This window comes from Pipistrellus kuhlii, unplaced genomic scaffold (assembly GCF_014108245.1).
Source record: "Pipistrellus kuhlii isolate mPipKuh1 unplaced genomic scaffold, mPipKuh1.p scaffold_m20_p_8, whole genome shotgun sequence".
Lineage (NCBI taxonomy): Eukaryota > Metazoa > Chordata > Mammalia > Chiroptera > Vespertilionidae > Pipistrellus > Pipistrellus kuhlii.
The window spans coordinates 17,945,915-17,966,342 of NW_023425584.1; the positions used below are offsets into that span (position 1 = coordinate 17,945,915).

The 20,428-nt window shown below is 46.8% G+C and overlaps 2 protein-coding genes across 2 annotated transcripts; one reads left to right on the plus strand and one right to left on the minus strand.

The window, feature by feature from the left end:
- Positions 1-1,154: 1,154 nt before the first annotated feature.
- GM2A (GM2 ganglioside activator) lies at positions 1,155-10,699 on the minus strand. Its single transcript, XM_036423383.2, has 4 exons — positions 10,333-10,699; positions 4,546-4,707; positions 2,061-2,243; positions 1,155-1,710 (listed from the first exon to the last, which is right to left on the minus strand). Exons 1-4 carry the CDS (start codon positions 10,417-10,419, stop codon positions 1,531-1,533), a joined length of 612 nt encoding a protein of 203 aa, XP_036279276.1. The 5' UTR covers positions 10,420-10,699; the 3' UTR covers positions 1,155-1,530.
- On the plus strand, positions 8,972-9,342 carry LOC118710735 (60S ribosomal protein L39-like). The gene has a single exon (XM_036423386.2). The coding sequence runs from the start codon at positions 9,009-9,011 to the stop codon at positions 9,162-9,164; it is 156 nt and encodes a 51-aa protein (XP_036279279.1). The 5' UTR covers positions 8,972-9,008; the 3' UTR covers positions 9,165-9,342.
- Positions 10,700-20,428: the final 9,729 nt, after the last annotated feature.

The following is a 20,428-nucleotide window of genomic DNA, read 5'->3' on the forward strand; positions in this document are numbered from 1 at the left end:
ATATCCTTGGAATCACAAACTACACATATTTGTAAATGCAAAAGCAATGGTTTCCTCTATTGGGCAGCTGCCCTTAAAGCATCGGCTTTAGAAAAGTATATGTTGGGGAAGAGGGTTTTCTATTTAGATATTCTTCTATGTGGAACAGTCCCAGACAGAACGAAATAGAACTTTGCAGTAATTTTATCCAGTCATTGGTTCTGCCACTTATTTCCTATGGATCTTAGGCCCAGAATTCAGGGCTGGTCTGTGGGTAAGTTGTCATGTAGGTCAGGATGACAGACAAACCCAGGGTCCACCTTTCTTTGTTGGATCCTTGCTCCAGAACAGCTGCTGGTGGGTCCAACTCTTCAGCATCTATTTGCCACATTCACTCTGACCACGCTCACAGCTCTAAGGGCTGCCTCTACCTCCCCTAGTACAGGAAGGGCCTACTTTGGGTCAGAAACTATGCATCTGGCCCTCTGGAGGGAAAACTGGGGCCAGAGGAATGGTCTCAAGGACAATTGGAGGTTGCAAATTGGCCAACCTGAGCCAAATTTTCCCACTGATAAGTCTGTTTGGCCTCTCTGGCCCCCACACAGTGTTTTAAAAAAAATAATTCCTTGCCAATATCTAAACATTCTAAGATTCCATATAAAAGTCTGGATTTCCAGCATCTCTAAGGAAAAAGAAATTGAAAATATCTGGCAAACTGGGCCCACAGCATTCTCATGTGGCTCTAACTGGCTATGTCTAGACAACAGTGGCCCCTACAAACAGCATGTGCCCTTTCCCACTCATCCAGTCCCCATCATTCCCTGATTATATCCCCAACTCCAGACTGGGCATCAGCCGCCTCACATCAATGCATATGGGCTGTTATAAAAAAGGAAAAAGGGAAGGCACGTGTCTTCCCTGTGGTCCTCGTCACTCATTTATGTCTTGTACTTGGCCCTGCAGGCACCTGAGGTTGTCAACTATCTTAAATACCTAGAAGAAGACCCTCACCCCACTCCCTGCCTCTCCAGAATACACTGTGCCCCAATCGCAGATGTTAATGGAGGAACAGACTGAGCTCTACTAGTTCAGGCCCTTCATTGTCCGAGGGGTTGGAGTAAAATGAAAACTGATAATATTCTCACTCTGCTTTTAAGTTAGTGATAAAAAAAAAATTTTAATGAGAAAAATCATTCAAGGTACTTCAGGAGAGCAAGACTGGGTTAGCCTGAACTTGGGGTAACAAAACATGTTCATTCTCTTCCTTGACTGCTTGGAAAACAAGTTAAGCTCTTAGAGAGAAAGCCAGAGGGGTGAAGAGGAGAATGAAGTGGCCAGCCCAGCAGATGTCCTGAGCCATCAAGAACTGCCAGGATTATCCCACCTTAGGTTAGGGCTGCTTGCCCACACCTAAAATGTCAGTGGCACAAAATGGCTTCCAGCGAGGGTAGTAGCATCACTGGGGAAAGGGGCTCAAAGGGGGACAGAAAATCAGAATTTGGCTTTGACAAATGCAGGACAGAGAACGAGGGACACCTTCCTCACAGGCCTTCATTCTGCTGCAGCTGGTGCCATATTAATGGCCTGTAGAGAGACATCGATCTTGAAACAGCCCAGATGTTTCTTGCCGCTGCTTAGGATATTCTGGATGCGGTAGTTTCCGGTACTGAGCCAGCTGGGCAGGTCCAGGTGGGGTATGTTGATAACACTCTTGGGCAGTGAGTATTTGCCCTGCAGAAATGCCAGTGGGTCACAGGTCAGTGGGAGCCTACTGATAAAACTCTCTCCTGGAGCCACCTCTAGGTTGCAACCAGGAACCATCCATCCTCCCATTCTCCTAAGAGCCACAGGAGACTGGAGACTGTCATAGCCCCGTAGAGCACTGAAGGTCACCCTAAACTTTCATATATAAGTAAAATGAGGTTCCCAAAAGATAAGCAGTTCAGAATAGGTCACACCAATTTACATCCCACCCATAGACATCCAGATCTGCCAGAGAAAGAAGGCAAGGGTCCTTCTCTCTAAACCCCATGTCTTTACGCCAGCCATGGGGATAATGCTCTCCCTTCCTGAGTACTCACTTCTTTGAAGGGACAGTGGCAGGGAAGCCCATAGGTGTGCAGGGGCTCTGGGCAGGGCTCTCCAGGGGGAAGGAACATGTCAAATACGTTACAGATGTCATCATAGGTACAGCTGCCGACTTGTTCTACACATGGGACTTTGACCCAAAAGCCAGCCATTTCCTTCTGCACAAGTAAGTCCACCTGGTGAAAAGATTTTGAAAAAGTGTCAGTTTCAAGGCAAACATACTATTTTCAATAGTTCCTCTGCCTCTTTAAAATGACAGCATTTCATTTCAATCACACGGTTTTTAATTGCTTTTGATCTTTGGAAACATTCCGATTCAGAAACGACAAATTGCCCCAATATTATTTTCCTGTGCCCATGACAGACATGAATAATCAAATGTGACTTTCCCCCTTCACTGAACCACACAGTCTTAGCATTCTTTAGGTAGTCACCACCCATACTCATTGGTAGAAGCTAATACTTGAGTTGAAATGCATTTGTCATCCAACTGCTAATTGGCTAACTGTAGCATTGCTTCAAAGGGAATAGACTTTCTCAAAGTAACTAAAAAAGGCAAATAAACTTATGAAAGGAACTTTAACCTCAGAGGGGATGACATACAGGACTGGAAAGGATTTTTACAAAATGCTGGGTGTCAACAAATGTGTGGGGAAAACCAAATCTGCTGTTGCCGTTAGAGGACAAACAGGTTGAAACACTTAGAGGCACATTGGCAATAGATATCAAGAGAAATAAAAAGTCTGTGTCTATATGATCAGAAAAGTAGGAAAAGGTGCATTTCAAGAATAAGGAAAAGGTGAATTTCAATTTCTGCAAAGCTCTTTATAATAGCAAAAACTAAAAAGAAAAATTACCCTGGAAACAAACTAAACATCCAACATTAGATTTAAGTAAACTATGACAGATCTACAACAGTATATTTCTGCCATTAAAAATGATTAGGTAGATCTATGCCAAATGCCACAGAAAGAAGTATGGAAGATAATAGTATGATGTGAAAAGTAATAACACATGTCATATAATCTCACAGTATAAAGATATATATATTTACAAATGCAGAAAAAAATTCTGACAGGATATGTAAGTAGCTAGCAATGCCTATCTTGTGAGGAGTTAGATTATAAGAGGACATTTATAAGGAGCACTGATTATTTTCATATATATCCACTAAAATTAATATGTATGTTATATGTGATTATATGGGGGAATATTCCAAAATGTTAAAAGTGTTTACCTCTTACCACAAGGTAGAGAAATTTCAGGTGATTTATTTTATCTCCCCCCCCCCCATTTTGACCATTTGTGTTTTCTAAAGTTGACTACATATCTCTTGCTAATTGATGTGTCTGTTTTATAGTTAACTAGAGGCCCAGTGCACAAATTCCTGCACAGGTAGGGTCCAGCTGGGCTGGCACTAATCAGGGCCTGATCAGGGCTGGGCTGGCTGAGGAGAGGGGCCATGGGTGATTTGTCATGGGCCCACTCACCATTGGGGGTGTGATCAATTGGGGGTGGGGCCAGCTGTGGGGAGGGGCTGTGGTCAGTGGGCCAGCTGGCCCCACCCCCAAATTGGTTGGGAGGAGCTGAACAGGGATCAGTAGCAGTGGGAGGGTCTGTGGGAAGTTGGCTGGCCAGTCACACCCCCAATTGGTGTGTGTGGGGGGGCCATCGGGGAGCAGAGCTGGCTGGGGGAGGAGCTGTGGGCTGATCAGGGTGGTGGGGGTCCATTGGGGGCAGAGCAAGCTGGGGAGAGAGGCCACAGGCAGTTGGCTGGCCGGCCCTGCTCCTGATTGGTGTGGGGGAGGGACAATTTGGAGTGGAGCCAGGTAAGGGAAGGGGCCATAGTAGATGGCTGGCCAGCTCCACCCCTTATTGGGGTAGTGGAGGCAATCAGGGGTAGGGCCAGCGGGGGGGAGGGGGGGGTTAGAAGGGGAGGTGGTGGCCCATCGGGGTTGGGACTGGGGGCGTTGGGGAGGGGAGGGACTGCAGGAGGTTGGCCTGCTGACCCTACTTTCAGATTGGACCAGTTCACTGGCCACAGTAGGCATCATCGCAATGGGTCCAGTTCCTGTCGTTATGGTGTTCTGGTTGCTAGCTTTTTATAATATATAGATAATGACACCATTACCAAAAACTAAATTGCCCAACCACAGTTGTTGGACAACAGTGCATACTATGCCATCCTGTCCGGGAGGCCGGAGCACTCTCTGCCAGGTGTGAGGAAATGAGCCATCTGTGCCCTCAGTGGGAAGCTGTTGGGGCTGACAGAGATTCCTTCCAATCTCAAACATCATGGTACTGAGCGTCAATGAACCTGAGCACGAGTCCACAAACCAATGCCTCCTTTGCTGCCCTGAGATGCCAGGCCTCTAGGTATTCGGGTCCCTGAGCATAAGTCCCCCAGTGCCCTGTCAGCTGGCCCAGGGCACCTTCCCTCCTTCTCCTGACTGATCCTCCCCTCCCACCACCACTCACCTTCAGAGGAGAATTGAGGGCGACACTTGTCTGGGTCTCGGCACTCACAGTCACATTCCCAGGCTCTACAATGGGGTTAGGTTCCACATTCAGGCTTTTGATCAGCACAGGGTCCTTCCCATCGTCACAGTTCTCCCAGGAAAAGCTACTGATCCGGAATGCCTACGGACAATAATGGCAGCAAGAAAAGAGAAAAGTTGACAAAAGGAACTCTCATAAGTCAGAAAAATCAACAAAATAGGCTACTTGAGGGTGTGACCCTACGAGAGGAAGGACTGAAATCAAAGACTCAAAAGACAGAATTTCCTGAAAGTGTGCTAAACTATAAAATGAAGCACAGTATACCTGACCTTGAACTGATGGTTAATGCTAGAGGAGGAACTGAAACTCAGTGTTACGGATGCTCAAACACTCAAAACAGGAGAACTAACTATATCTTTTTGTTTTGTTTGGAAGGTATGATTGGTCGGAATCTGATGTCAGCCCCAATAAATGATCTCCCTCCTCCCTGCCCCCGACTCCTCTCTAGCCCGTCTTGGTATTGGGTATTTCCTTGGAGGGAAGCTCCTGGAGGATTTCCCTTTGCAGCCAGAGCCCAGGACTTGATTCGCATTACACACCCAGCAGACACCCACCCCAATCAAGGGCCAAATACAAAACACAATGGGAAACAGAACATCCAATGCCCCACCCTCCAAGGGGTATGCAGTTAACCCAGAAAGGGAATAGGACACACAAGAAAAGATCCCCAGTGAGCCACTTGTTGATAATCCCATTGAATTAAGTTCCCCAGTCCTAACCAGTGCTTTCTTACTACTTTCTCATTGCTCATGCCCTGGCCCCATCTGAGTCACCTCCTCCCCTCTACAGAGCCACTTCTCTTCTTCCTTCACATCCCCCAGAGGTCTCCTGATTTCACTATTTTGTCCAACTATCCGGGACCACTGACTCCCTACTCCCAGGAACCCTGCTTGTCTGTGATCTTTCAAACTTGCTACACCATGCAGATTCTACCCACCCACTCACACCTTTCCCAGCCCCTCTGAGAAACATACAGTATGCCTGCCATGCACATCCCAACTTAAAAGGAAAACCTGCCGGTCCCAAGCTGGTCCCCATCATCCACACACCTACAGCTGACTGGGACAAAAGAGAACACTGAACCCAATCTGGTAACGGAATTTCTCTGCCTCTGGTTTGGGAATTGAGATGGAGGCAAAGTCACTCTGAGGACTTTGGGCTTTGCTTCGTTATTGATTCATAGCTTTGAGATGGGGCCAGAACTCTGACACCCATGACCCATGACTAAGACATAGGAACGAGAACTGAGGGTTTGAGGAAAAGGGAACAGATGGAGTCACCTACCCCCTTGCCACTCTTATCTAAACAGGCAGTGAAGAGCATGGCTTTAGAGTGAGATGTGGGGTAAATCAAGGCTTTAGTCAGCAGATGTGGGTGGAAATCCTAGCTCAGCCACCATATCATATGATTATATAAGCCAGTTTCCTCTTTGGAGCCCCAATTTCCACATCTTTTAAGTTGGGGCATTTATACTTTCCTCTCGGGGCTGTGGCAAGGGTGAGAGCATGTGTATAATGCTCATTACACAATGCCAAGCCCAAAGCATGAGCTGGCTCATTAAATGGCAGCCATTAGCCATCCCGGCCTCCACTTCTTGCCTCTAGTTCCATGAGATTCCTTAAATACCTGGAATAAACACCTGTCCTTGAGCTTCTCGAAACGAAACACTGTGCCATGACTACGAAAGGCAGGACAGAGTATGATTTATCCCTGTATTCCCCACAGCGCCTTACACAGTGTAGGAATCAATAAATGCTTCCTTCAGCATTCGTTCCACAAGTATGCATGGAGCAATGATCACCATGCGGTGTTAATAGTGGTAAACAATTAGAAATGTCCCTGCTTAGTCTAATGTACATATTACTCACTAATATTTCTGAGTGCCATAGGGAAACAAAAGGTAAGGTGGAGAGTAACCAAGGACTTACTCCTTAAGCTGGACTCCTGCAGGATGAGTCCACCGGGTAAGAAGAGAGGAAAAATGTCCAGGCAGAGGGCACATGTGCGAAGAAGACATGTGGTAGGAAGCATCTTAGCTGCTCTGGCACTACAAGAAAGACAGTGAGCCGAAAACCGGTTTTGGCTCAGTGGATAGAGCGTCGGCCTGCGGACTGAGTTCCCAGGTTCAATTCTGGTCAAGGGCATGTACCTTGGTTGCAGGCACATCCCCAAAAGGGAGTGTGTGCAAGAGGCAGCTAATCTATGATTCTCTCTCATCGATGTTTCTAACTATCTCTCTCTTCCTCTTTGTAAAAAAATTAATTTTAAAAAAATGAATATATATATATTGAGAAGAAGAAGAAAAAAAGCCAGTGAGCTAGATGTCATGGACAAGGACACAGAGGAGGTCGAAGGGGTGGCAGAGTTGTTTCACACAGGACCTCGCAGGTCATAATCAGGTGACCGGATTTCTGTAAGTGCAATGGACCCCATTGTAGGAGAATGCCAAGCTCTAGTGTATGGTTGAGGACAGCGTGGAGAGGAACAAGGTGGAAGGGGGAGACCAGTTAGGAGGCTACGGTCAAAAGAAAGGGAGCCTGGGATTAAGAGTTAAGCTGGAAGAGGACTAGCCGTTTTCCGGAACTACTTTCACAGTTTCATAGGCAGTCTGATTGACACTGAGGACTGCTCCCAGGCTGGAGGAAGTGGTCAGAGAAACCTGTGGGAGTTAAAAAAACAACAACTCTTCCCTCTCCTAAGTGACCCTTCCCCCAGGCCCTCAGAGAGACGGAACAAGATGGTTTCTAGATGCCTAACTAGCGGCTTCCATGACAATGAATTCTGCAGCTGAGGCCAGCCTCACCTGGGAAAGGAGGTAGGATAGATGACCACTAAGGGCCAGGCCGACACCAGATATTTGCCATTCCAACATGCGGGAAGAAGAGGCAACATGGGGCAACTCAGAGCGGAGGGGAAAGGCACAGCTCTGAAGGCGTAAATGTGGGTACAAATCAGAGATGGGTTCAAATCAGATCTGAGCCACTCTCACTAGCCAAGACCTTGGCTATTTCCTCACCCACCCAATGGGCATCGTTACATCTTCTCGCAGGGCTCCTGGGAGAGGAGACGTTTATATACTGAGAGTGTAGATCACCACTCTTCACATCTGTCAAGCCCATGAAAACACTAGTCAGAAAACGGACCACAGACCAGAGACCGGGGAGACGTGACAACAAATGCAAAGTGGCAACTGGACTGAATCCTGAAACACAAAGAGGCCCTTCATGGGAAAACTGGTGAAATCCAAACAAAAAGCCTAGTGTTTCGTCAAGTAACAATGTTGGCTTCTCAGCTTTGACAAGTGCACCGTGGCCAATAAGATGTTAACACTCAGGGAATCTGAGTGAGGAGCATGTGGTATCTCTGTTCTATCTGTGCATCTTCTCTGCAGCTCTGAAATTGCTTCCCCCAAAAAAAGGTTATTAGAGGGGAAGAGGCCCAAACACTACCCAACAGCCTTCATCTGGCCTGCGAGCTCGGGGTCAGGGCTTTGAATCACAGGAGCCAGAGAAGTGCTCGATGATGGCCTGTAAGGGACCAAAAGTGCCACTTGCTATGTCATTTTAGGTGAGTCCCTACCTTTCTCTATGGTCCTGAGTGAGGTAAGTGAACTTCATGATGTCTCAAGGCCTCTCCAAAATTATCAACCTAAAACTTCCTGAAATGGCATCCATAGCCAAGACATATACAATGGGGATGTAGGGCAAGCTCGCGCCTTAGCCAAACTCCATCTCATAGCGGTCAGACCTGGAGCCAAGAGAAACATTGTCAAGCTACCTTCGTGGACAAACTGGATCCTCTGGAAGATCCTAGCTCCTTCACTCAATAGGTGAAACAGACCCCTTGCCCCTGTGCCAGGGTGAGGCTGAGTCCAATGGCTTACATCCCTGTAAGATTTCAGAGCAGCAATTTTCAACCGGTGTGCCGCAAGAGGCAAACTGGTATGCCGCAATTTTTAAAACATGCAATACCTGACGGTTTAGTCAGGGGCACTGACCTCTTTTCCCTTTGATTGTCAAATTAAAAAAAATGACAACAGCACGGCTGGTATGGCTAAATGGTTGCCTGTTGACCTATAAACCAGATTCGATTCCCAGTCAGGGCATATGCCTGGGTTGTGGGCTCAATCCTCAATGGGGAACATGCAGGAGGCAGCCAATCAGTAGTGATTCTCTCTCATCATTGATGGTTCTATCTCTCTCCTCCCTTCCTCTCTGAAATCAATAAAAATATTTTTTTAAAAACAATGACAACAATCAATACAACATTAGCCATCTAGTATGAATGAATCAAGATTAAACTTATTTTTTTGTTGGATCAGCAAAAAATATATTTTTGGCTCTTTCTTCGCCATCGAGGTGTGTGCTCGCCTCTCCCTCACCATGTCTTCCCACAAGACTTTCAGGATCAAGAGGTTCCTGGCCAAGAAACAAAAGCAGAATCGGCCCATTCCCCAATGGATTCGGATCAAAACTGGTAATAAAATCAGGTACAACTCGAAGAGGAGACATTGGAGAAGAACCAAACTGGGTCTATGAGAACTCACTCATGACAGATGACTCACATATTTATGCTGTATCCAGGTTGCCTACACCTTTAAATGATTGAAAAGATGCTACCATCTGGACAGTTGGAGCATTTTAATTGGAGAATTAATGGCCTTGTGATTTTGCTCTATTGATTTTTTTTTCCCTTCTGCAATAGTAGGATGGTTCAGTAATAAATGTAACAGATGAAGAGACTAAAGCTCAAAGGCTATGCCCATGGAGTAGAGACAAAGATAAGACCAATAGCCAAGCCTCCCAGCTCTCAGTCCTATCCCACCTTCCCTATACCACATATAGAGGTTTCTCGCTCTCAGACAAGTATTTCCAAGGTGGTTTGAAGGAGGTGATCTAGGCTAGTCCTCTCTCTTGGCTGCCAGAGATAGTATCTTGCCCTGCAGCTATGCAGCAAAGAGGCCATGAAACTAGGCCTATGGTAGGTCTCAGAACGACAGAACTTCCCTTTCCCCAGGGCCTGGAGCTTAGGGTGAGTAAGAAGGAAAGAGCAAGCTTGGAGGTCAGAGCCTCTCCATCCATGGCTCACAACCAGAGCAGGGCTGGATCTTTGTCACCAGAGGAACAAGGCTGGACGTTCTGGCTTGGAGGGCCTCTCCACCCACCCAGCCAGCCAAAGGGGGGAAAGGTGGGCAGGTAAACAGGGCTGGGACTAAGGAAAAGTACCTTAGTCTTCCAGTTCTGCAAATGTTCTCTCAGACGGTTGGAAAGAGAGCAGGAGAGTACAGAAGTAAATAAGCCTAAACTTTACTTCAGAAGATGTCTGGAGCTGAGCAAGCCGGTACAGACCTCCCTCACTGGACAGGCGAGGACATGCTGCCCCAAGATGCACCACTGTAGCATGTTTCCCGCATACATAAGCATGTAACTAAATTTGGTTATTTTCTCTTGATCACCTGTCTCCTGTCGATTTGAGTATTAGACCAGCAGAAATGACCTAGAAGGGTAGAGGAGAGCTGTTTCGTCTCCCACATCAGGAAGCAAACCCTTGGCAAGAAAAGGACCCCCTCGGAGTTCCAGTTGGTGACTTTGGGCGGCTCTGCTGCAGAGAAGGAATTCCAGGGACGGAAACAGCTCACCCTATCTTCCATCCCAACCCCGTGGGGCCGGGAGAGTGGCAACAGCCCCCTAAAAGAGCGGCACTCACCTGCTTTGGAACCTTTGCAAGGGCCTCATGGCCAGCGAGAAGCAGGCCCAGGGAGATCAGCAGCGGAGCCCGAATCAGGGACATCATTGCAGACGGTGGGCTCGCGGGAAGGTAACTACCAGGTCTGGGGCCGCGGCGACGCCTTTAAAAGCCGGTCGCCGTTGGTTGTGCAAAGCTGGTATTGTTATGCAAAGCGGAGAGCGGCGATTTCCAGACGCGCCCCAACCCGTCGGGATCTGGGATTTCAAGGCCTTGGGGGGGAAGCAGATCTTTCCCCAACAAGCACCTCAGAGGTTCCTCCTTGCGCCTCTTTCAGCGGCGTGGGCGTCCAGCCCCGCGATCCGAGGGGCGAAGGCGCAGTCGGAAGAGGAAAGGGGCGGGGCTGAGGGCGGGAGGGGCGGGGCCTAGGCGCGAGGGCGGGGCGGGGCTGTGGTTTCTGAGCTGACGCTGTGCGGGTCTAAGCAGGAAGGACATTGGTTTTCCATCCATGATTTTGTTAAGCTACTACATTTTGTAGGTGAGGTTTGCTTTTAAAAGAATCAATAGGGGCCCTGGCCGGTTTGGCTCAGTGGATAGAAGCGTGGGCCTGTGGACTCAGGGAGTCCCAGGTTGGATTCCGGTCAAGGGCATGTACCTTGGTTGGGGTGTGCATGAGACAGCTGATTGAGTTTCTCTTTCATCGATGTTTCTAACTCTCTCTCCCTCTCCCTTCCTCTCTGTAAAAAAAAATAATAATAATAAAATATATTTTTTTAAAAAAGAAGAAGCAATAGGGGTGTTAACTATATAGTAAACCCCACAAGGGATGGGACTGTCTTTTAGTTACTGATGTGTGTACCCAGTGCCTGACACATAGTAGACAATCTTAGTTGAAAAAATAAATTATGAATAGAATTTGAAACTTGCCCAATCATCTTTTTAAACATTTTTTTTTAATTTTGGGATTAATTTTAGATTTACAGAAAAATCGCAAAAAAAATAGTTCAGAGCTATCTCTGTTTCCCTCATTGTTAACAAGATGGAGAATCTTATAAAGACTAAGAAACTGGCATTAGTACATTATTGTTAACTAAGATCCAGACTTTACCTGATCTTTTAATGTGCTTTTGTTTAAATATATTTTTATTGACTTTAGACAGAGAGGAAGGGAAATGAATAGAGAAAGAAACATCAATGAGAAAGAGAGACATCTCCTGCAAGCCCTGGAAGGGGGATCGAGCCAGCAACCAGGTCATGTGCCCCAACCGGGAACAGAACCAGGGACCTCTTAGTTCATGGGTTAACACTCGATCACTGAGCCACTAGGCCTTAAAATGCTTTTTAAATTGTACATCGTTCTCCCAATCTGAAAAATCCTTCATTCTCTCATCCAGCACAACCTCTTCATTATACACAAGTGCAATTTGAGGTCCCATGAAGAAGAGGACTTGCCCAAGTCATACAGCAGAAGTGAGATTAGGACTCACTTCTCCAGGGGCTGATCCCACAGGACTATGAGAGATGTCCATGTGGCTGTGCTCCTTGGTGGATGTGTGGGTGGTGGGTGGGGGAACTGGATGCCAACGCTGGTATCACTGGGGCCTCATTGGGAAATAGGAAGGGACTGCAGGCCTCCTTTCCAGCAGCATCCTTTCTCCATCTTTGCACCTGCCAAGGCCTCTCCACCCCATTCCCCACTTCCTCCTGACTCCTAAATACTCCACTCTCTCAGCCTCAGCCACACTCCTTCACACAAGAAGTCAATTATCTTGGGCAGTTAACACTTCTTTTACAGCCCAAGCAACTTTGGAGGATCTTTCAATGAGTGAGTACACTCCTTGGAGATTAGAGTATCTGACATGCCCATCTGAAGGGTTTGGGGGGAAATAGTGAGGCCACAGATAGTGACTGAAAACACCACCATAACTGCCATTTCCGTGGTGGAAGGGAGGGCGAACAGTGGCTTATTCAAAGATAATAATAATAATAATAACAAAAAAAAATAATAAGACTTTCAGTATTAAGCTCATTCAACAAATATTTATAGATCCAACAGTTGAACCAGATAAAGACCTTATTCCTACTCCCACTAGGGACCATTGAAGAAGAGCAATCAGCAAGTAAAGAAATAAACAAGATATTATCTAAGAGGAATAATACCAGAAGACAAGAAATCAGATTAAACTACTTCAAAGTGCAGTGGGTTGCCTTCTTGCGTCCCATAAGAATCCTCTGAGGAAGTGGATTTTGGCCTTCCGTGGGCGAAGTGAGAAACATTAGGGATTAGAGCCAATGTGAAATTTAAACATGGTCAAGCCCATCAAGCCCCAGTTCCTAGCAGTCCTCTGACAAGCTTTTAAAAATCCCAATGCTCAGTTTGCCCTTCAGACCAGTTACATCTAAATCTCTGGAGGTGGGACACAGCACTGGTTTGGTTTGGTTTGGTTTGGTTTGGTTTGATTTGATTTGGTTTGGTTTGGTTTGGTTCTTGATTCCAGGTGATTAAAACGTGCAGCCACGGTTAACATCCATCTGGCATACAATAGGTGCACAGATACTAAAAATGACAATTATTAGGCCCTGGTCTTTAAAGAATCCACATTCTAGGAGGGATGGGTTGGAAATGTGGAAACTGTTGTCACTCTAATGTTCGTCATCATGTGTTTCCTGGAGAACTAACTGGGTCTGGGTCCTGGAATGACATGGCCCAGAATGACCTGGCAGCCATGCTTGTGTGGGGTAGGGGTGAAAATTGTGGGGACATAGCATGTATCTAAAGGCTGGTGTGGTGTGTGCCTGTGGATGTAATGAGGAGTGATTAGCACCTCAAATGCATATGAATCAGACAATAGGTCTGATGTGGCAGTCATAGACAAACAACTGTGGAGAAGGAAGTTTCCTCTACTTCCTATGTTTCTCTTGGCTGGTCTAATGATCAAACACACATGAGATGGATTAGCAAGAGAAAATGAACGAATTTAATTACAAACCTATAAGTTTTTCTCTCTTGAGCTGTGACCAGCACTGCTAGAGAGCGGACAAGTCCTGAGTAGGGGTGATGGGGGATTGAGAAAAAGAAAGAGACAGACACAAAGACAGTAGGGACAGCTGAGACCAGGTGAGACACAGATGGAGAGACAGTGACCCAGGGCTGGTGCAGTGCATTTATTATATACAGCATGATACCAGGAAGTTTTACTAGAGTTTAAGACAAAGGAAATTATGTGACGTCATGGTTTAAAGATCAAGCTGCAATTCTCCATTCTTGTGGCTTCTTTGTAATTGTCATTCCTGGCTGAGCCTAGATAATTGTGCCAGTTCCTGGTACCTGGCTGAACTTAGATAATGCAACCCATCCCCTGGCACCTGAGCTAAAGGTCAGGCTGACAACATACCTGCCTCTGACAAGGTATGTTTCCAGGACGTGGGCTCTGCCAACACCACTGGACTCAGCTGACAATCAGCTCATGCGCCTTCCCAGGCACTCTCTACACAAACCTATATATGGGAACCCTCTCCCAATCTATGAGAGAGTTTGAGACCCCACATACATGAGAAGTTCTGAGACAGAAAAGGAATATGAGGAAAATATGACATCCTGAGCTAAGGATAGGTCAGGTACCTGGGTCTTCTGAAGGGAGGAAGGTCATTCACAGGAGGCGAAGAGCAGATATTCAGTAATTAGGTGTTTGTCCTGTCCTATAGATAGGTCATAAAAGGTTATTTCTGGCTATAATTCTTATTTTGGGCAAGGCCCCAAATTTAAATTCTTTAGGGGAAAGTGGAAGTTTCTCATGAGCCCTAGGGTTTTCATTGCTTCAGCTCAAAAGAATTCACATGCAAAGTGGCACATCTTGGGGAGCCCTGTTCTGAACCCCTTCAAAGCTGATGGTATAGACATGAGATCTGGTTACTAACTGAAATATGGTGGCAATCATACTTGGGTGGAAACTGCTGTTTGAGTTTTAACTCTGCTGTTCTGACTTTGACCTTCACTTACTTACTTTGTTCGAGCAATGGGCTTAGGGAGGATGAATTCAAATTCTAAGCAAGGTTACAGGCAGAGCTTCCTTTTTTTTTAATTAAAGAGCCAACCCTATGTACACTTAGTGTTATCTCGATGCTGGCCTTGAAAAACAATACAGTTCTATCCAATTAAAAAAAAAAAAAAAGTGCACCTGGCATGGTATTGAGATTGTGGGCATATCTGGTCTCTGGTCTACAAGGTCAGACAGCTAAGTTTATCTTCATCATTCTTCAAATGGGCTAAAGCAAACTAGAAAGCAACATTTTATCTAGGAAGAACAGCAAAAAATTCCAAACAACAGTTTGTTGCAAAAATAGGGGTTTTCCTTCTCAGAACCTTTAAAAATAACTACCTGCCCCTAAAGCAGTCGCAGTTGTGTAGAGTCCACCTGCGTGTGGTGCTCTTGTGGCTGTCCTGGCCAGATATTTCAATAAATATTTGCCTGATTTTTTAAATAAATCATCAGCCTCCAGTGGTCTTATAGAGCCCGTCACAGAATCCGAACTAGGCGTGTAGAAGAGTATGCTCTAGAAAATGAACAGTTTTCCATTGAAGGTGTTACAAAAAAAAAAGAAAAAAAGAAACAATGGCTAAATGGAGTCACTTTTGCTCAGCCACATCACCAAGCCAAAACTTAATAACTAACCTAATTGCTTTTTCATTCTCTCTCAGAAGTGAAATTTTAATGATCTGGGATTTCCTTCTCAATACTAGTGATGTAATCTGCCTGACAAGACCCCAGCCCCCTTTTCTCCTCTCCTCCCTCCCCCCTCCCCCCACTTCTCCAAAGGAAAGGTAGCCTTGCCTGCAATAATCTACTCGTTTAACTTCCTAGTCCCACTCACTTTCTGCCTATAAAAACTTCCATTCTGTACAACCCTTCAGAAGCACCCTTCTAGTTGCTAAATAGGATGCTGTCATATTCATGAATCACCTTATAAAGCCAATCAGATCTTCAAACTTACTCGGTTGAATTTTGTTCTTTGACAAAGCCCCATTTTTCCTTTAAATGGTAATGACATTTCTGATGTCAGACAATGCCTCTAACCTCTCTGGTCCTCAGTTTTCTCATTTGTGGGAAGATAAGGTCAAACTACAATAGATGATCCCTGAGGTCCCTTTCTTTTGTTTGCTTGTTTGTTTGTTTTTGTTTTTAATATTTATTGATTTTAGAGAGAGGAAGAGAGAGAGAGGAAAAAAACACACACTGATTTGTTGTTCCACTTATTTATGCATTCACGGTTTGCTTCCTGTAAGTTCCCTGACGGGGGATCAAACTCACAACCTGGGCATATCCGGAAGATACTCAAACCCACTGAGTATCAGGCCAGGCCTCTACGAAGTTCCTTTCAACTATGAGAGAGTGTGTGTATGTGTAAAGTGGGAGGAACACTAGACGTGATTTCAATCCCCTCTGATTGGCCCACATCAGAGAGCAAGACACTGGAGCCCAAAGCCATCCAGCGGAGGTAGGATGAGGACCAAGTTTCTGGGCTCCCTGCTCAGGGCCTCCTCCCAGGGCAAGTTTGCAGCGCTAACAGGAGCACCACTCCCTTCTCACCTTGCTCTTCTGAAACCCGAGAGCACCTGGAGTGGCCTGGAAATGCCCTGGGGAGCAGAGCTGTACTGGTCTGGCAAGACAGACAGGGCTGGGGAAGGTGCCTCCGGAGCAGCCTCCCCAACCAGCCTCCGTCTCGTCTGGGTGGGCCCTACACAAGTTTGCATCACTCTAACTCCCAAATGTTTTCATCTCATTACAGCCGTTGCCTAGAGCTTTGATTCTCGGTGCTGGCTACACACTGGAATCTCCTGGACGGCTTTAAACAAATAACCTGGGTGTCCAAGCCCAGGCTACACCCCTGTTTGGCACAGGGCATCAGCATTTTTTTTTTTTTAAGTCCCCCAGGGGGTTCCAAGGTGCAGCCAACAGGAGAATCGCTGATCTAAAGCAGTTTTTATCCAATGCATGCAAACACCTGGGATCCCCTTTTAAAAGGCAGATTATGACTCAGTAGGTGAGGCTGGAGCTCAATTACTTGTATTTTGTCACAAGCTCCCTATGAGGCCAATGCTGCAGGTCTGAGAGAAGCAAGGGCTGGAACTAGACCCACTTCCTTCACCTTTGAGTGGCTGGTGAGGGTCAGCTATGGAGTCACTGTTTTCTCCCAGGGAAGGTGTCGGGTTAAACAGCCGGAAGAACAAGGCCTCAGTTGTTCCCAGGTTCTCATGTCTACACCCCATCACCCTTCAAGGGGTTCAGAACACGCCTCCCCTACTTTGTGCTACTTTGGCATAAGGATTATGTTGAGCTGAAAGCAATTAAAACTCTGCAGGCTCACTTAGGTCTTCTACCTCTCCTTTAAATAATTTAAGTTAGGGGCCTTGGCCACCATAAGAGCTATCGCCGGAAATAACTGTTTATGGCCTACCTATAGGACAGGGCAAAAACCCAATCACTAAACATCTGTTCTCATCGTAGTGTGAATGACCTTCCTCCCTCCCCTCAGAAGACCCAGGTGCCTGACCTTTTCCTCAGCTCAGAATGTCATAGAGTCCTTATTTTCCCTTTCTGTCTCTGAACCTCTCCTGTATGTGGAATTCCCATTCATATGCATGCAATTAAGTTTGGTTATTTTTTTCCCCCTGTTAATCTGTCTCATGGCAACTTAATTATTAGGTCAGCGAGAAGAATCTAGAAGGGGAGTAAAATTTCTTCCTCCCCCACACCATATTGTTGAGGTGGGATGGATTCCATTGGTCTGAGGACCAGTCCAGGTGAAACCAGACAAATAATAGGTGGGGACTGCCTGTCACTACTTGAGCTAATTCAGCAGAGACAGGGTTGAATCATATACGAGCGTTTATTCCAATAATGCCAGCAGTATGGGAGAGCAGCAGGTCATCCACAACAATCTACCCCCACACACACACACACTAGCTGGCTGATCATACAGAGATAAGGAAGAGAGGCTGCATGCAAGGGTGTAGGGGGGACAGGGGAGGGAATGGCTGCAGGGTCTGTGGTTGGTGTGTCTCCTTCCAGGATCTTGAAGTCTAATAACAAGGTACCATAGTTAATTGTCAATGATGGTTAAACCCAGCTCTACCAGTTCCTAGGTCCTGAGAGTGGCCAGCATTCCTGCAGCAAACTCCCAGAGCGGGTTGGGGTCCAGGCACAGCAACCAATCAAAGCTCATGCTGTCCTTTGACCCTTCTCAAAACGCATCTTCTTTTCTGAGCCATGGACACATCCGGGCCCCAAGGTATATCTTATCATTTTGCAACTCTGTCTTCTGGGTCAAGCTGCAGCACATCCTCCAGTTCCCTGGGGTCTGTAAGAACACTTCTTATCTATAGTTAGGAAGGTGGCTAACTATGAAACAACGGTGGCTCTATTCTTATCGCACGCCCTTCCCTCCCCCCTCTAGCGCCCCCCGCCCCCCATCACAGATGCAACATCTTTGATTCTGCGGAGAGCCTGGCTCCGATGAGCTGCCCTAGAGGAGTTGGGTGACTCCTGGCAGGCTGACCAGAATCCTGTTCTTCCAATAGCTCTGCTCTCCTTTTCTTTCCCTTCCTTCCTCCCCGCTTCCTTCCCTGGCCCTCACCCCTCTGCTGGCCTCCAACGTGGCTCTTGGGGGTTATTTGAATTCAACAGACCTCGGGCGTGTCTGCTAATGTTTTTTCCAAACAAAGACAGTCCCATTGACGTCTTCGGAGGTCCAGGCCAGGCCCTAGAGCGCCTTTACAGTCTGAAGTCTCACAACCGGGTGGAGTTGAGAGAGAAGTTATAAGGATCTTGACCCTCAGGGAGGGCGGCAGCAGCATCCTGCCGACAGGGGGCGGCCGCTACCCGATTCAGACTCAAGTTGCCAGAAAACACTGGCCCCGTGTGGACAGATCGGATTTTTTTTTTTTTTTTTTTTTAAGAGGTGGGGAATCCAGACTTTTACGCGGATTCTTTAAATCGTTAAGAATGGGCAACTAGTTCAGATCACATTATAAAACACGGAGGGAGCTAAAAATAAGTCTGCGGGACAGATGTACCCAGGGGTAGAATCCCAGTGGGCAAATTCTGAGGTTCGATCCCAGAGTGTGTGGGGTTCTGACTTCATTCACAAATGCCAGAGCTTTAACATCATGATTCCAGCGTCCGCGTTTGACATGTGGGGAGACGGAGGCTCAGAGGGGGAAAGAAAGTACGTCTGCAGGTCTGTTAGGGCGAGGCTAAGAAGAGTGGGACGCAGGCGTCCTGATTTCTGTCCAGGTCTCGCAGGAGGCAGCACTCCCATCAGAGCCCGGCGCCCCCGGAGAGACTTGATTCTGCGTCCCTGGAGGCTGCCCCCGGAGAGCGGGTCCTGGCAGGGGGAGCCCTGGCGGGGCTGGGGAGGTCGCCAGAGCCCAAGGGCGGGGGTTGGGGGGGAGCCGGAGTTTATTTTTAGCCGCCCAGAATGTGCCTCTCAGCCTTATTTAGACATCAGGCGACAGGGCGAGCTTGAGGCAGCAGGGGCGGGAGAGGAGATAGCCCCCTCCCCCTCCCGGGGCTCCTGTTTCAATGGCTCTTCCCTGCCCGCCCGCCCCCTTGTCATCCTTTCCTAGGGGCTCGGGGGCGGCTCTAAATAGCAGCCCTCACTGGCGGGGGCGCTGTCCTGCTCTCTCTGGCTTTTCTTTTTCCTCCACCTCAGCCCCTTCTTCCCCCTCCCCCACAGTCCCGCAGAGAAATGGAACTCTAGAGCCATAGCACGTTCCTGTCTCCCTTCTGGGGTCACAGATCTCTTGGAGAAGCTGTAGGACTTCGTCAGGAGCTCAGGGTGTGGAGTCTGATGGACTTGGGTTTATATCCAGCATCTGGCCCTAAGCAGGTCCTTACGCTCCCCAACCTGAGTTTCCACTTTCATAGAGCGGAATTAGTATCCTATCCAATTCCCCCCTCGCAGTTCCTGAAGATTATGAATAATTCAGGATTATTCATGATTGTGAATAATTCAGGAATTTTTTGTAAACGATGAAGTTCACTGATCCCTACCCAACCTCAGCCCCAATCCAAATCATTCATTCATTCAACAAATCTTGGCTAGAGCTTACTCCATGCCAGACACTGTATAAAAGGAAGGATGAGGATGTGAGGCCAGAGAAATGAATGTATGTCAATTATCCAGGGTCAAGTGCAAATCAATAGTAAGCCAAGAATCAGAATGGAAAAAAAAAAAAAAAAAAGTTTAAATAACTTTCTTGCCCTGGCCAGTGTGGCTCAGTAGGTTGAGCATCATCCCATATACCAAAAGGTTGCCGGTTCAATTCTGGTCAGGACACATGCTCAGTTTGCAGGCTCAATCCCCAGTAGGCAGTGTGCAGGAAGCAGCCAATGGATGTTTCACTCTCACATTGATGTTTCTCTCTCTTTCTCCCTCTCATTTCCTCTCTCTCTCTTAAAAACAAGCAAACTTTCTTGATGGTATAATTGGTGTAAAAAAATTTGCACATATTTAACGTATACAATTCAGTGAGTAAGAACATATGCATACACCCCAGAAATCATCACCAAAAATCAATAGGCATACCTATGACTTCCAAAAATTACCGCCCCCTAGTTTTTTGTTTCTGTTCCTTTGTTTGTTTTTGTGGTCAGAACGCTGAGCATGAGATCCACCCTCTTAACAAATGTTTAAGTGCACAACAGTATTGTTAACTCTAGGTACTAAGTTGTGCCACAGATCTCCAAAAGCAGCTTTCTGTTCGCAGCTTCTACAAGTTGCCTATTTTAGAAATGTCATGCAAGTGGAATCACGCAGTGTCTGTTCTTCTGTGGCTGGTTTATTTCACTCAGCATACTGCCCTCCATTATCTGTCCGTGGAGAGGGGGCCCGTTTCCCTATGTTGGCTATTGTGAATCATGTTGCAGTGGACACAGGTACACAGAGATCTGTTATGATCCAGATCTCAGTTCTTGGGGATATATACCCAGAAGTGGGGTTGCTGGGTGCTTTGAATCCTTTGCGGAACCTCCATACTGTTTTCCTTAACGCCTGCACCATTTTACATTCCCAGCAACAGTACACCAGAACGAGAGTCTCCCGAATCCCTGTCGAG